The 16984-nt window shown below is 38.9% G+C and overlaps 1 protein-coding gene and 1 pseudogene across 1 annotated transcript; both read right to left on the bottom strand.

The window, feature by feature from the left end:
- On the bottom strand, positions 1 to 969 carry LOC127669250 (olfactory receptor 2G3-like). Its single transcript, XM_052163105.1, has one exon. It carries the CDS (start codon positions 967 to 969, stop codon positions 1 to 3), a length of 969 nt encoding a protein of 322 aa, XP_052019065.1.
- Positions 970 to 7637: 6668 nt separating this feature from the next.
- On the bottom strand, positions 7638 to 7743 carry LOC127670274 (uncharacterized; annotated as a pseudogene).
- Positions 7744 to 16984: the final 9241 nt, after the last annotated feature.

Raw genomic sequence — 16984 nt, forward strand, 5'->3', positions numbered from 1 at the left:
TCAGTTCAGGATCTTGTCACCACGTGCTCTACTTCGTTTGCATGCTCCAGAGGCTCTATTGAAGAGTCGTCCCAGAGCCCCTTTCACCTCCTTATTCCTCAGTGTGTAGATGAGGGGATTAAGGGTTGGGGTCATAACAGTGTAAAAGAGAGAGATGAACTTCCCATGGGTGTGGGCATATGAACTGTTCGGCTGGATGTAGATGGCTGTGATACTCCCATAAAAGAGAGACACAACCATCAAGTGGGATCCACATGTGCCCAGGGCTCTACGCCAAGCTTGGGATGACTTGATTCTTATAACTGCCTTGGCTATATGTCCATAGGATGTCAGTATCAGTGCTAAGGGTAAGAGCAGCAAGACCAATGAGGCTACAAAGAGTTGGACCTCATTGGCATGAATGTCCACACAGGCAAGCTTGATCATGGAGGGGACTTCACAGAAGAAATGGTGGAGCCACAGATGGCCACAACGTGGGAGCCAAAGAGTGATTGTTCCTTGAATGAGAGCATTTCCAATTCCACTGAGCCACGAGATTCCTGCTAGAGCCCGGCAGAGCTGTGAATTCATCACAGCTACATAGTGGAGAGGTTTGCAGACAGCAGCATAGCGATCAAAAGCCATTACTGCCAGGAGAATACACTCAGTAGAGCCCAGAGTCAGAGAGACATAAAGCTGCACTGCACAGCCCATAACTGTGATAGTCTTTGCTGGTCCTTTTAGGTTCCATAGCAGCTGGGGGACAATGCTGGTAGTGAAAGAGATGTCAACGAAGGATAGGTGAGTGAGGAAAAAGTACATAGGGGTTTTGAGTTTAGAATCTATTGAAGAGATCAGAATAATGATTGTATTTCCCACCAGAGTGAGAAGATAGGAAATTAAAACTACTATGAAGAGTCTTCTTTCCAGCTGAGGCTGATCTGAGAAACCCACCAGAATGAAGTCACTGTTGACACTACTGTTAATCATCCCTATTACCTGGTGTAGACAAGAAGGAAAATATTAGATTAATAGAAAGTCATAAAATCATTGTCTATAAAATAATTAAAAATACTGACACTGAACAAACACATTGATTTATTATGCAGGGTCTTATGGAAATCGAAGTAGATTTTGTCACAGAAAGGATATGAATCTTTAGAGAAGTACAAAGACACTGTGGAATTAAAGTCTTTGCTTAAGTATTAACTGTGTGAAGCTGAGACAGAGTTTCTCACAGAAGAAAGTACATCAAAGGAATATATGTATCAGCCATTTATAGCTGATAACAATTCATTCAAATTAAATAAAATAGTTTAGTGTCTTTAATGCTTAGTTAATTATTTAAAAAATTACTTCCCTCAACTACAATCCTTAAATTAGGCAGTTTTTAAAAAAAGTTTTTAAAAAAATTAACAGGTTCTGGATATTATAAAGGCCACTTTTGATGTAAAAGATCAAACATATTTGTATTGATGAAACTGCATTAAAATGTATGTCAGGATTTTAAATTTTATGCATACATGTGTTCAGAAACATGTTTCTTGTAAGAATCATTAGCTTGTCCAGTCTACCAGCTACCAACTTGCGGCAAATAGGGATTAGATTGCATTTACACAGCTCTGTTCCATAGCTATATGGTGGTGGGTAGCATTATTGGCTTTCTGGATTTATATATTGAATGAGAAGGTGGATGAATCTGAATTTAGGGTATATCTGCCAGTATAATTAGGGATCCTAGTTTGCATAAATCTAGACCCATACACATTGTTATTATATGTGCACATACATAATATATATATATACATATTTCATTAGCTTATAGTGACTGTAACATATATTGAGTATATTTGCCAGTATAATTAGGGATCCTCATGCAAAAGGATGCTTCTATGTGTACCTAACAATCATTAATTGCTCAACAAGATTAAAGGAATAACTTTTAGAAACTTGCAATATTTACAAATACAAACATCTAAGGTGAACTCACTGCTTTCTTTTGTGCCTCAAACTGTGACCACTACACCGATGTGTAATTCAGTTGGTACTTGACATACAGCCACTCACACCTTAAAATTCTTCCTTACATTTCATATACTATAATTTTCTTATTATTAGGAAAATTAATTGTGGATTTAACATATGAATTTTTCTTAACTATTAACAAATTTCATTTATTATGTAAATCTGTTACAGAAGTCAGTGAAAATTAAGTCAGGGAGGGCTGAGTAAGGGATCCAGCACCTAACAGCCAAAAACAATGTGAAGTATCTGAGTGATGACTGAAATTAGGAAGAGGGCTACACAGTGATAAAAAGATACAAAGGAATTCCTGAGGAGCAAACCATTTTGTGTGCATGTACACTCACATATATACTGATAATATGTATAAGTCTAAACACATACACATTGTTATTATATGTGCATATGCATAATATGTACCCATATTGCATTAGCTTAGAGTAACTGTAACATATATTGAATATATAGTTCCAATTCTAATATGTGCACATAGTTATATAACTATGCATGCATACAAACACAAATACATGGCTATCATTTTCTCACTTTGAAGTCATCAAAGAAATGAAATGATGGTAGACATACCAGTTCTGTCTGACTCCTGTTTGTGGGCATCTAACCCATCTTGATAAAATGAAACATTCTATATTACCTCTAAAACACTTAAAAACTTGGGCAACCTCCAAAGAATTTTATGAGACAAATTCATGACTGTGGACACCCTCTCTACTAGAATATGCTCATTGGGTTTCTAGAAGAGTTATTTTTCTCCCTGATATACTCCTGATCACATCTGAGGTCCTTGCTGTCTCTTTTCACCCAGGTGAGCGAACATCACTTGAAACCTGAATCTTGTTAAGAATCTCACACATGCATAGACATAAATCAGGACATAAGTGGTAGAAAACTAGTGCAGAAGATAATTTCCTTCACTCTTTCATATGGAAAATAGCATTGAAACAATATTGAAATCTGAGCCAGGGAGCTCATAGTGTTATTACCTTGAATGACAATCAGTGTCTCAGCACTGTGTTGTGTGTAGGTGCTACTATTTGAGAATGTAATTCTCTGAAGAGTAGCAAATCAGGAGAGATTGTGCAAGGATACAGGCCACTGTAATGGAAATATCACAGGGGCCCAGGTCTCCCATTATGGCAATTAATTTCATGCTGTATTGCATCCAAAGCTGAACCTTCCCAGAAGGCCATTTGGAAGGAGATTATGTGATCTCTGATATTTCAATTATTTCAATATAAGAAAAAAAACAAAGCTAATAACTGTTACCTTCATAACCTGCCTATATAGAATGTTTAAGGAATCTCAACAGTTTCCATGTTAAATTTCCATCAATAATTTGTTTAACATATAGGTGTGTACATGTGTGCAGTTCAGATAATTTTACTTCTTTAACCATAACTAAATTTTCTATTTCTTCATCCTTTCTTCATAACTATCTTGGCCCAATTGAATATGTTTTACTGAGCCCTGTGTAACTATTACTGTGAATTTTACAGGGTGCAAGAAAAATTGTGTGTTGCAGTTTTTTGTCTCTACCACCATTAATTCAACAACATCTTTCTGAGAATCATTTATTGTGGCCCATGTTAACAGCAGAGTATAACCTCTATCCCACACTGGATTTTGTTGTTTTAATATGCCATAAACCATTTATTTACTATTGTATTAATGACGATTTTTGTGTTTCTCAGTTGTGTCTTTAATAAAAAATGCTTCTCTAGATATTTTTGCATGTATAGTTGCGTAAATAAAAATGTAAGTATTTTGACAGGAGCTCTTAGAATGGACATTTTAGTCAGAAATTAGGCATGCTTTCAGAGTTGATGGATCCATTGTACTCCATATAGACACTCTGCAGGCAGATGCATCTAGGTCATACTCAGTATTCTCTGTCCTTTAATTTCAGGCATTTTGGTAGTATGCAAAGGGCATCGTGCTATATAATCTTCATTCACATACACCTGATGACTACAGTAGTTGACTAGCGTACCTTTTTTAATGGATCATGGAGAGAGCTTATACATAGTGCCTGTTCAAGTCTCTAGTCTTTTTCTGAATTTTATTTTTTCTTTTTCCCCCATTTAAAAATGTATTTATTTATTTATTTATTTATTTATTTATTTATTTATTTATTATGTGTAAGTATACTGTAGCTGTCTTCACACACCCCAGAGGAAGGCATCATATCTCATTACAGATGGTTGCGACTCACCATGTGGTTGTTGGGATTTGAACTCAGGACCTTCAGAAGAGCAGTCAGTATTCGTAACCGCTGAGCCATCTCTCCAGCCCCAAAATTAATTATTTTTATACACTCTGTATTTTATTCCCCACTCTGACAAACCCATCCACCCTCCGACTGTTCCACATCCCATACCTCTTCCCCTCCCACTGTCTCCACATGGATGTCCCCATCCTCCAGCCTACCTGAGCTCTAAACTCCCTGAGGCCAGCAGTCTCTTGAGGGTTAGGTGCATCATCTCTGAATGGACACAGACCTGGCAGTCCTTTACTGTATGTGTGTTGGGGGCCTCATATCAGCTGGTGTATGCTGCCTGTTTGGTGGTGCACTCTTTACAAGATCCTGGGGTTCCAGATTAATTGAGGCTACTGGTCCTCCTATAGGGTCACCCTCCTCCTCCCGCTTTTCCCTAATTCAACCACTGGGGTCAGCCAGAAGCTTCTGTCCATTAGTTGGGTACAAATATCTGCATCTGTCTCTTTCAGCTGTTTGTTGGGTCTTCCAGAGTGCTGTCATGCTAGGTCCCTTTTTGTGAGCACTTTATTTTTAGAAATTAAAATAGGTTTGAAAAAATAGAAGGAGAATGTAAAAGAGTGATACCTGGTGATGATGCTTTTCTTAATTTTTTAAGTGACAAAGACTTGCCAGGTATCCCTTAATGCAATGTAGGATAAAGTGCAATTAGTAGATATACAAACTAATATGGGAGGATGAAGTCAGATGAATTTATATGCCTTGTGTTTTTACTTGCAAACATATTTATGTTGGTTATTATGGTTGAAAGTAAATACTTAAGAAAGAGGAAAATATTTAACTGAAAGACAAGGATTAAATTGAGTTCTGCAATATGTGGTTCTGAGCTATAATACTGAATATTTTACAAGAGAAGTTCTTTTTCAGGTAGTTTGATCTTAGTGCCAGAAAAATGAAGTCTTGGGTTCACAATTATTTTGTGCAATACTGAAAGTTCAGGTAAAAATATTTGTCAGTTTTTTTCTCAAATACATTTATGAAATTTACTGATATCAGGTTATAAATTACATAATAGGATTCTTAGAATAACCTATGACTTTTTATAAATTAGTAATTTATTTTTTGTTCTTGGTTCAAAAGAAAAGTCAGTATACTCAATTCTGGTATTTCTCAAGTCATAATTCAAAGGAATAAAGGAAAACTCAATATTAGTACACCACGTTATTTTAATGTTATCTAAATTCAACTTACAAATTTATTAATTTTTATTTAATCATTGTTTTTGTGGATATTAATAAAAATATCTAACAAACAATCAGAGGTATACTGCTCCTTCCAGAGAATGTCAAACAAACAAACAAACAAACAAACAAACAAAAACCTGTAATCACAGGTATGGGGTATCCCCAACCCTTGAAATGTTTGTTAATAGGCTTCCCAAAACAATATATGCTATTGAAATTTCATTGAGTTGCCTACCAGTGAACCAATGAAGTTGCCTATCATTTTTCTCAGTGATGGGGTCCCTGGATAGAGAACTCTGCATATGAATTGTGTGTATGCAAGCAGCACTAATCAGACTTGGTTATATGTATTTTTTAAAGAGCATTCTAGGACTGGAAAGATGGCTCAGTGGTTAAGAGTACTTCTTGCACTTGCAGAAGACCTGGATTTAATTCCCGGAATCCATATTGTGGCCCATGACTATCCACAACTCCATTTCTAGGGAATCTGATATTCTTGTCTGAAGGAACTGCAAAGCTCACCAATGAACCTGAGGTAAGGTCATTGAAGCAGGAACATCACAAGCAGTTCTTGGGTGAGATTCTTGGGTGTTATCATTGTTACCACAAGTTCAACAATGTTAAGTAAGCCAACCAACACATGTGTGTCATTAGCAAAGAATAGCTAGGCAGAGCAAACCAAACCAATGCCCAATGTTCATCTCCTACTGTCTATTGGGTCATATTAATACTCTATCACAGGTCCCTACATGTGTTTGGTATTTCAAAACATCCTTTCACCTGTGTCAGTTTCAGGAAAACATTCTTTTCAAGTGTTTGCTTTAGCAAGACATCCTTTTACCTGTGTGCCCCAGCAAAACATCATTTGACATAACTAACTTTCCAAAGAAACTAAAAATTTTCACTTCAATGCCTTTTGTCCACACTTCTTGCAAATATTCACTGCAATGACTCATTGGTCTGGTAGGAGTCTTGTGACTTCAGTTATTCTATCAATATTAGAATGTCACTGGGATGCCTCTTGGATATCCTATTGTTGCCCTGTGTCATGGAGGTCCTGTAGTTTGGATACATAGGACTGGCCCCTTCATAACCCCAGCTGTTCATCAATCGGATAGATTTTGGGGTGGGCTAATTCAAAGTCCTAGATCTGTGTTTGAGAGGTATCTGAGCTTGTTAGCTCACTGGCTCTCCTCCTCTCACACTCTTGGAGTCTGCTTACCAGCAGACCCTACAACCAGGGTCAGCTTTATCATGCTGTCCAGGCAAGGTGTAGGGCCTACTGTCTGAGTGCTGCAGCAGTTGAGTGACAAAGATAGCTCTCCTGGTCTCCTGACCCTGTTGTGGTCAGTTCTTTTATCCACTGTAGGTGACAAAGGTAAAGGGAGGGGGGAATCTCTCCCTTGCAGATGCCACTGACCACTTATCAGATATGAAGTAGTACTGGCTCTCCCACACTCCTACCTTTGGAGCCAGCTTATCTAAAATCAACTGTACTATGCTGCCCCTGTTAGGTGTAGGGCCTGTTTTCCTAAGTGCTGCAGCAGGTGAGGGGCATGGACAGCCCTCTTGATTTAATGCACCTAGGTCCAGCTCTCCCATGATGTCCAGGTTGAGGGTTGGGTCATTTCTGCATAGCCCTCAGACATGAACACTGTCTCAGCCTAGATCAGGGAAATCCACCTGGTTTTTGGTGATAGATCCCTGATGTTGCTGAACCATAGAGCAGCACAGGCCAGAAAATCCACCATGGTCCTAGGTGGCATTACTAGCTACTCATATAAAGCTATTCCTCACTACCCTTGAGACTCCAGTTCTTCCTCTTTATATTGTGCTCACATCCTTCTATTCTTTCTTTTCTATTTCTCTACTACATGCTCCTTTTAGTGGAATCTGGGGTCTCTGAGTATCTGTGGTCAACACAGCAGTGATCTCAGGATTGCTGTGCTGTGCTTGTGCCCTGTGGCTCCAGGAAAGGGTCATCTGGCACATGATCTGCCCCTGCTCAGAACTGCAAGACACCAGACTAATGGTCATCTTAGACTAGCTATCTGCTCAGGCACCGTGACATTTGTCTGGTGATTGTCTCAGGCTCTCTCTCTCTCTCTCTCTCTCTCTCTCTCTCTCTCTCTCTCTCTCTCTCTTTCTTTTCTTCTAGTAATGTTAGGCTATTAATCATTCAGATGTTTGTAGGTCTCTTCTTTCTGCTGTCTTTTGATGCACATATGACACAGCAGTCACACCTGCAATGATTCTAGGGGCAGATCTTTAATTTCATATGTGTATTTATAGACATATATGTACACAAAATAGTCTCTGTAATATGTACCTATAATTTAAAATAAACTTTAGGAAAATATGAAAATAGTTTTGATACTTTTAATATTACATTTTGTAAGAGGGAGATGAATGACTGGATGTGATTATGTACATTGATACAGTGGTAGTTCATTATATGCAGTACAGTTGTACAGTGTAGAATGGAAGTGAAAAATGTCTTTGAGATGTTAATATCCCTGATTATTTTAGGGATGTGTTTATAATAATATCTCACCTCCTGTGTGAATATGGCAGTGACTTCCATAATATGGGAAAAAGAATGTTGCATCTATGTAATTGAATCAAATGATGTTTAAGACTAATATTAATACTCTCAGAAAAACTGTACAAACTTGCTTTTGAGATTTCAACCAAGTGAGCAATTAAGTTGATTCAATAACTCCTTCTTATCTGGGCTCCAATACCTTTTTAGCCTTCTGATTTAGTCATGTTTTATTTTGGTATTTGTTCCTTCCCTTATGTAATTTCTCAGATGACAGGTTACTATCATTGCCAGAATTACCAACAACTAGGTTATGGTGCATTATCAGACCCTAGACTCCTCAAATACAGGATATAATGTTCTCAAAGCATGTGATGACATCTCTCCATTATAAAATAAAATAGGGGGAGATGTTGGGAAGCTCTGTTATTAAGGTTTTATTCTACCATGACCAGACAGCTTCCTTGAGATTGGCATAACTGGGGGAACTTCCTTTCCCAGTAGTGCTTCTTTTTCTCGGCCTGACTTTATCTGGGGAACATGCCCCTCCTGCCCCCACATCCTCTCTGAGGAATTTCACATAGTCCTTGGTTAAATTAAGGCATGAACTCCCTTTCTCCTTATAAAATCTGCCCAGCAAGCAAACACCTGGTATGCCTCTTCATGAAAATGAGGCATTCCATGTACCTTAACCCTCAATCAATGTAAATTCACCTGGAAACCCTTTTCTGATCTCTTAGGTTTTTATAGCCTTTGTTCACTCTGAATAAAATATATGTACAAGCTGTTTCACTGAATACCTTCTAAAAGAGCTGTAACACTGAAATCCTTTGAGGAATCCCCTCAGCTCATTGGTAATCAGACCAAGATCCTGCTGGCCTATGGCTTCCTGGTTCCACTTCATTTAGGTGTGCACCTGGATACTCAGGGAGAGGAGGCAGAAAGCAGAAGTGTGTGTGTGTGTGTGTGTGTGTGTGTGTGCTTGTAGATAGTCATGTAGAAGTTAACTGTCCTCACACAGATTGGCTGGATTGCTTTTCTTTTGGGAGGTTGGCAATTCCTTCTCATGTTCTAAGAAAAGTAAAAGGAAGTTTGTTTAAAAGCTGAGGAAATCCAGAGCTGGCTTCTCTTTTTAGTGAATATCGTATTTTTAAAAAGCATATAACACAGTGCTTTGTTATTAGTTGTATAAATTGATTACTTTCTTTGTTTAGCAGATCTTTGTCTATTGTTAATCAGACCACTCTAGTTTTTCAATTATTTATGGGTAGCCACCACTGGATGAATGATTTTTATGTATAAAAAGTCTCCCCTGGTGAAGAAGCCATTACTTTCATGGCTTTAACATCCCTAGAAAATCTCATCTCAGCATTTCCTTTCCTTTAGGCAGCAATTCCTCTAGGGGAATATCGCATTATCTTATTGCTTGCATTTTTACGAGTGTGCTGAAAATAAAGTTCACTGACAGCAGGAAGAGAGCTGTTGGTTCTTGTGGGTCCCTTTTTATGGCCATGTTTTTGTTCTTTTGTTGTTGTTGTTTTGTTTTGTTTTGTTTTTCAAGATAGGGTTTTTCTGTGTAGTCCTGGCTGTCCTGAAACTCTTTCCGTTGACCAGGCCGGCCTTGAATTCAGAAACCCACCTGTCTCTGCCTCCCAAATGCTGGGATTAAAAGCATGTGCCACAACTGCCTGGTGTTTTGTTCTTTGGAACTGAAAGTTCTGTTTACATGCACCCAAATGCATGTAAGTACAGAAAAGTTCCTTGGTCTTTGTAGGAACCCCAAATGAGGGACCCCGCTAGAGTCCTGGATCAGCGCACACCCAAAGAAGCACGAGAGACCAACTTGCTGCAAACACACGAGGTAGTTTTAATGGCGGAGCTCCGGGTCGACACGTGTCTTGTACAAAAAGACAGAGGGGCCGACCCCGAGACTAAAAAACTGGGGGTTTTTATAGGAAAGGTGAGGGGGTTTCGCGCGCTTTTACAAGATTGGGTAACTCATATAATTACATCAGCAGGTAGTATGTGCGGGTCGACGCTTAGGTGATGGGAAAGGGCGGGAAGCTTATCTGTTACAACAGAGGGGGCGGGGGGGGGAGAAAGAGCCCAGATGGTCCCTGACTCTGCGGAGGTAGCTCTCAATGTCTTAACAGCCTTGAGGGTGGGCTCTGCATTCCAGGGCTTGTTCGGGCTTGCCTCTGTTTCTGGGCCAAGAGTAAAGTTCCTTTATTTAAGTAAAAAAATCCCTTTCAGTCTTCTACTTGGTAGTGACACCCTCACCTCTGATCTATTTGAGAAACAAAGGATTTAGATGGACAATGTAAAGGTCGGTGACCAGAGATCCAAATTAGGGAGAAATAAGACAATCTTTCACAATGTTTCAGGCTTTGGGGATCAGAAGACATTATATAACTGCCTTTTCTTGTCATAGTAGGAACAGTCAAAATTATTAAATAAAAGTAGGCAGAAAAATTTAATAGCATTTTGATACCAACTAATTTAAATTCTTTTATTTCATCTCTGGAATGTTATATATTTTCTTTCAGGAGAAATTAAAACTGATAGATTTTATTTGTTTACATTCATAAAGCATGGCCATTGTTCTAGTAATGGACATAGGACACAGCTGTCAAGGGATGAACTGCTTTTCTTGCCAAAGAAATCTTCAACTTCACTGATACAGTTTTTGTCTGTCCTGTATGTGATAATACTCTAGGAAGTGGGGTTTCTTTTTGTACTTTGTTTCAAGTGTTAAGATCTACCAAAAAGTTTCCATTAAGTATATTATTTGGACATGTTTATCCTTATCCTTTTCATTAGGGGATTCTGGGTTATATATGCTTAGGCATTTTCTTCTGATTAGTCTCACTCTCAGCAGGGGCTGCAAATAAGGTGAGTCTTTAGGAATAAAGGAATAAAGGAAAGAAGACATAGGCAAGGTAACAGATAACACCCTGATGTATCCCCTTGTGAGTCTGAAATATCTGTTGTCATCAACCTGTATATCTAAACTTTACAACAAACTACACTCACGCAGGTTTAAGCAGTCATAATTTTCAGTGTATAAAGGTTTGCAATAAACAGAGCTTTAAAATAATAAAATTGTGTGATGTCACTCATTTTACACATTCCTTTATGATATAACTTAATAGAATATATAAATGGTTTTTCTTCATGTCTTCTAACAATATATTTAGTAATTTTTGCCTCTTTAGAATTTATATGTTCATATCTACCATTATTACTTATAAAATGCTTCTTATACTGTAATTGACATTAAATACTTATATAATGTTATTTCCTAAATGCTTATTTTACAATGCATTTAGCAAAACAGATATTGAGGTGGATGGATGGAGGGAACTGTGTGGAAGGGGTGATTGGGAAGGGAGAGGGTTCTGGGGGAGTAGGTGTAGGGAAAGCATAGGAGAGAAAGTAGAAATCTGATGTGGGGGTGAGTGCATTTCTAGAAAGTGCTAGAGACCTGGGACAGGGATGGGGGGTGAAGAGGGGAACCACCCTGGGAGTCCCCAGGGTGTTTATGCTGGTGACTGACTCTAGCTAAAAATTATAGCAGTGGGGGATATGGATCCTCAATTGGTCACTTCCTGTAGCCAGGAATGACTTCCAGTGAAGGGATGAGGGCAGCAACCCACCCACAAAACCTTCAACTCAAAATGTGCCCTACATACAAGATGTGCAGAGATAAAAATAGAACAGAGACAGAATGGCCAACCAATGACTGACCCAGATTGAGATCCATCCAATGGGCAAACACCAATCCCTGATACTATTAAAGATACTCTATAATGCTTGCAGACAGGATCCTAGCATAACTGACCTCTGAGAGGCTCCAACCAACAGCTAACAGAAACAAAAATAGAGATCCACAACCAAATATTAGTGGAGCTTGGGGAGTCTTTTGGAAGAGAGAGGGGAAGAATTGAGGACCGGAAGAGGATAGGCACTCCACAGGAAGACGAATAGAGTCAACTAACCTGGTCTCTTTGGGACTCCCAGAGACTAAAGGACCAACCAAAGTGCGAACATGAACTGGACCTAAGCTCTCAGCACATAGGTAGCAGATGTATAGCTTGGTCTTTATGTGGGTCCCCCAACAACTGGAGTGGTAGCTTTCCCTGGAACTGTGGCCTGACTGTGGATTCTGTTCCCTAAATGGGTTGCTTTGTCTGGACTCAGTGAGAGAGGATCCACCAAATCCTGCAGTTAATGAAGTGCCAGGAAGAAGAGGGGGTTGTGATACACAGAGGGGAGGTCCCTCTTCTCAAATGAGAAGGGGAGGAAGAAGTAGGGGAGGATATTTGGAAGGGAGTACTAGGAGGAGTGGGGGCATTGATATTGAGATGTAAAGTGAATAAACAAACAAACAAATAAATTTTTAAAAGACACAGATATCCCACATACAGATAATAGGTTGTGGGATATCCCCCACTCCAGTTGCTCAGGACCCACATGAAGACAAAGCTACACATCTGCTCCATAGGTTCTGGGAGGCCTAGGCCCAACCTGTGTATATTCCTTGATTGATGGTTCAGTCTCTAAGAGCCAGAAGGGTCCAGGTTAGTTGACTCTGTGGTCTTCCTGTGGAGTTCCCTCAGAGGCCACATTCCTTTCCTTTCTGTTCTTCCCTAAGAATCCCCAAGCTCCATTCACGTTTTGACTATGGGTGTCTTTATCTGTTTGAGTCAGCTGCAGAGTGGAGCCTCTCAGAGGAAAGCCATGCTAGACTCATGTCTATAAGCATAACAGAATGTCATTAATAGTGTCAGGAATTGGTGCTGACACTATTGTCCATGAGATGGGTCTCAAGTTGGGCTGGCTGTAGGTTGGAAGTTCCTTCAGTCTCTGCTCCATCTCCTGTTCCTGCATTTCTTGTAGATAGGATACATTTTGGATTGAAAGTTGGTGTTCCTATCATTTCATTAGGGTTCCTGCCTGGCTACAGGAGATGGCCTCTTCATGTTTGCTATCATCAATGCTGTGAGTCACAGCTAAGGAAACCTCCATTGATTTTTGGGCATCCCCCTTATCCCAGGTCTCTGTCTCTTTCTGGATATGTCCTCTACCTCTCCACCATTGTCTAGCTGGGCTCAGTAGCAGAGGATGTGCTTAGCATCACAGAGACTTGATATGCAAGGTGAGTGGATATCCATGGGGCCCCAACCTGCTCAGAGAAGACTGGGGATGTGGGAAGGATTGTGGGAGGGGTGAGCTGGAGGGGGGCAGTATGTAGGACGTAAAGTGAATAAAATAAATAAATAAATAAATAAATAAATAAATAAATAAAAAATAAGCCTACATGAAGATAAGAAGCAGTTGTGTGTGTGTTTAAAATTAAATTATCACAGAGAAAAAAGAGGTCTATGCAGAAGACAGGTCAGCTTAAGTACTATATTTATAAAAATGGCTTTTCCTGGAGATGAAGAAATGCCTCAGTGATTAAGATAACTGTTCTGCCAGAGAACAAGGGACCAATTCCCAGCTCCCATGTGATAGCTCACAACTATTTGTAACTTCAGTCTCAGAGGATCTGACACACTCTTCTGCCTCCTGGGCACTAGGCATTCATTTAGTATATAGATATACATGCAAGGAAAATGCTCATACATGTTAAAGAAAAAGTATAAAAACAGAATGTTCTTGGTTGACATAATTTGATTTATATTAATATTTACAGTGACAATCATATTCAAATAAACATTCTATAATGTAAATACATGAAAAGTGATATGATCACCTGGATCACTTAAAATCTTTCTCAAAATATAACAGAGAAGTTAATAAACAATAGTATACTCACATATAGCTGAAAAATAATACTTTCTACATACTTGTTAAACTTTTATAAGTATGGTAGCGTGTGTTTAGTTTGCTGTTTTCTGCATGTGTCCTTTTGCAGGTATTATCCCATAACTCACGCAGAATACACTACAGGAGCTCAGGCTCTGTCTCTTTGGCTCTCTTCAGTTGAATCCAGGCAGGTTCCTATTTGGTTTTCTTCTTGACCGATCATTTTTTCTCTATGTATGTTACAAGAATAGTTTTGCTCTTACAGTGCTTTATATTTTTCATATGCACATGAGTTCTCTTGGCAAGAATCGTGCCTTAACTTTCTTGTTCATAGCATGAAATGGTATGTTGGGTAAGGAGGGGTTCTTCTAGTTTTGACAGGCAGGGAGCCAGAGATAATTCATTTTTGAAGATCATTTTTGAAGCTATTTCCTGATGTTTACACTATTAGTATTGTAGATTTTCAAATTCATGGCCAAATGAATATATACAGAGGGTATTAGGCATCTATTCAGGGACTAAGCATGCCTTATAATTACTTGAGAATGCCATTTCACTATGTTGGTTTTTGCCTTTTTGAAAGAAGAAATCAGGAGAAGGGGATGGGGGATGGAGAAAGGGACTCTGTGAAGGGGACAGGGAGGGGGACAACATTTGAGATGTAAATAAATTAATAAAGTAAATAAATACAAAATAAAAAATCAGAAATCAATCTGTACAGGAAAGTCATATTTAACTCATAGGAAGCAGTACTAATGTTTCATATCTTACCCCTATTCCTGAATTTTATATTCTATATTCTAACGACTAATTCTCAAAATTAGAACATTGCAAAAAGTAAAATATTACAAGTTTCATGATATGTTGTCCTAATGATGACAGAATATTTCTAGTACTGTACATCTTCTATTCCACTGTCCAATCCAGAAATCCAGTTGACATTTATTTATTATATATCTTAATTTATTCTAATCTGTGATAGTTCATTACTATTTTTATCTTTGGTGACCTCACATTTGAAGAGAAATAATTACTTATTTTGCTAGAATGTCTCTGAATTTGGATTTCTCTCTTTTAGGTTGAGGTCATATATATTTAGCGCAAATACCAAAAAGTATTTCTTGCTTTGTTTATCTCAGTTCAACATTAGGGAGATGCATGGTATCTTAATCACCCGGTTAAGGAGCAATGATATTATTTTAAACTATTTTTTCTTTTGTAATTCAAAATATTGTAAATATTTTTCCTTTTGTATTTCCTTTTAAAATAATAGAAGCCATAGAAGAAATACTGAGAGACTATGAAAATAATCCGTGCCTCTTCAAAACATTAGGCACTGTTTTCAACATCTCAGTGAATTTTCCCTAACACTTTGGCTGTAATGGTCCTTACTGCATGTAAGTAGGCACAGAACAATGAGTCTGAGGAGTAGATAAATATTGTCTTTCTGTTTGGATGAATCAATACTGCAGTTTTAGTGTAACGGTAATTTTTTTTATTTCTTTCAAACTTTCTGCACATTTAATTGGAATTTTATTTTTGTTCCATTATATGCATAAAGACAAGATTTTATTTTGTATATTATTATAACTTCTGCCATTAATTGTTTTAGTGCTCTAATTGCTTCAACTTTGGCCATGAAAGCTCTTCCATGTTGGCTCCTGTATCTTTTCAGCATGTTGTATGTGCTTCATGATTTAGATGGTTTGTTGTCTTATCTTTGAAATGATCCTGCTACTTCTCCATGGAACTCTGGTTACTTTTCTTATGGAATGACATCCAGAATCCAATTATCTGACACTAGCTAACCTTTTACATTAGTCTTCCATCACTTGTAAACACACTTCAATTCCTGTATATGTGTGGGAAGCCATAATGGACCCTCACTAACAGCCCGGAGGGCTGGCAGGGCAAAGATCCTGAGTAAAACAAAGAAGAGCCTCTCCCCATGAACTGCCGGTGGAAGGGCAGTCCTGAGATAACCTCGGGATGCTCCAGACTATGCAAACATCAGATGTCTCCACCAGAGGACCCTTATCTCTTCCTGCTGATACTGCCAAGAATGCCCCTCCCTCCTTTGTTCTTGCCTCGAGGCGAGCCCTTCCTCTGAAAGCTTAAAACCTGTGTGCCCTGGAAAATTAAACAAGACCTTGACAATTGACCCCCCCCCCTTTGTCTGGTCTCCTTTCCCTCTTCCCCCTTTGACCCTCAGGTAGTACCCCTTCGGAACCCTGAATAACTGGACCTGCTGGATGGGTCATAGTGGTGCCCAAACAGGCACCCGAAGTACGGTCAACTACTGGACGATGGAGGAGAAACCCCCGGGAAAAGGAGGACCCCACAGACCGCATTGCTCATGCGTCACTGGAGGGGCAGGTAAGTGGTCAAAAATTTGTCGTCCAATTGTCATGGGGAAACAATTATCAAAAGAAGCTTCTTTTATAGGAGAAATCAAGCAATCACTCAGGGAGAGAGGAATAAGAGTTAAGAAAAAAGATTTAATTAAGTTCTTTTGTTTTATTGATAAAAAATGCCCTTGGTTAGTTTTAAGTGGACCTGACATTCACCTGCTAATGTGGAATAGGGTTGGTAAAGAAATCATTTGGAATGTAAACAAGAATATAGAAAATAAAAATATTTAAAAAAAAGAAATTAATAAGATTTAAAACAGGTGAACCAGTGTCTGATGCATTTTTTAGTTACTGGGGCCTTATATGGGACATAATAATAAATGCTGAGAATAGAGGGGAGAGTACCCATCTGCAAGCTTCAAGACCGCTGTCATGCAAAAGCAAAAGCGGTGAGGGTGAGCCACGCTCTCTATGTCCCTCTGTGATTGTAGATATGCCTGGGGATATGGAGGACCCTCCTTCAAAGATTATATGACCCCTAGAGGACCCCAAAATTCCTAGAAGTATATACCCTTCTCTTAAGGAGATTTCAAAAAGCCAAAATGAAACCAAAAACAAGTGCCGCCCGCACCGCTCCTCAGACTCAAAATTATACCCAGCCTCCGAGGCTGAGTTAGAAGAGGAGAGGTATGGTGACGGACCCCGAGAATCTCGAGTCTTTTTCACACAAAGACATGGATTCACTTGGCCCCCACCATACCTACCTTGGATGCCGTCAGCCGCTCCTGGGCCTCTGTCGATT

The sequence above is a fragment of the Apodemus sylvaticus genome, chromosome 19 (assembly GCF_947179515.1).
Source record: "Apodemus sylvaticus chromosome 19, mApoSyl1.1, whole genome shotgun sequence".
Classification (NCBI taxonomy): domain Eukaryota; kingdom Metazoa; phylum Chordata; class Mammalia; order Rodentia; family Muridae; genus Apodemus; species Apodemus sylvaticus.

Bases quoted from the DNA above. Each gene is read 5' to 3' on its own strand.
- LOC127669250 (XM_052163105.1), bottom strand. From the start codon at position 969: ATGATTAACAGTAGTGTCAACAGTGACTTCATTCTGGTGGGTTTCTCA.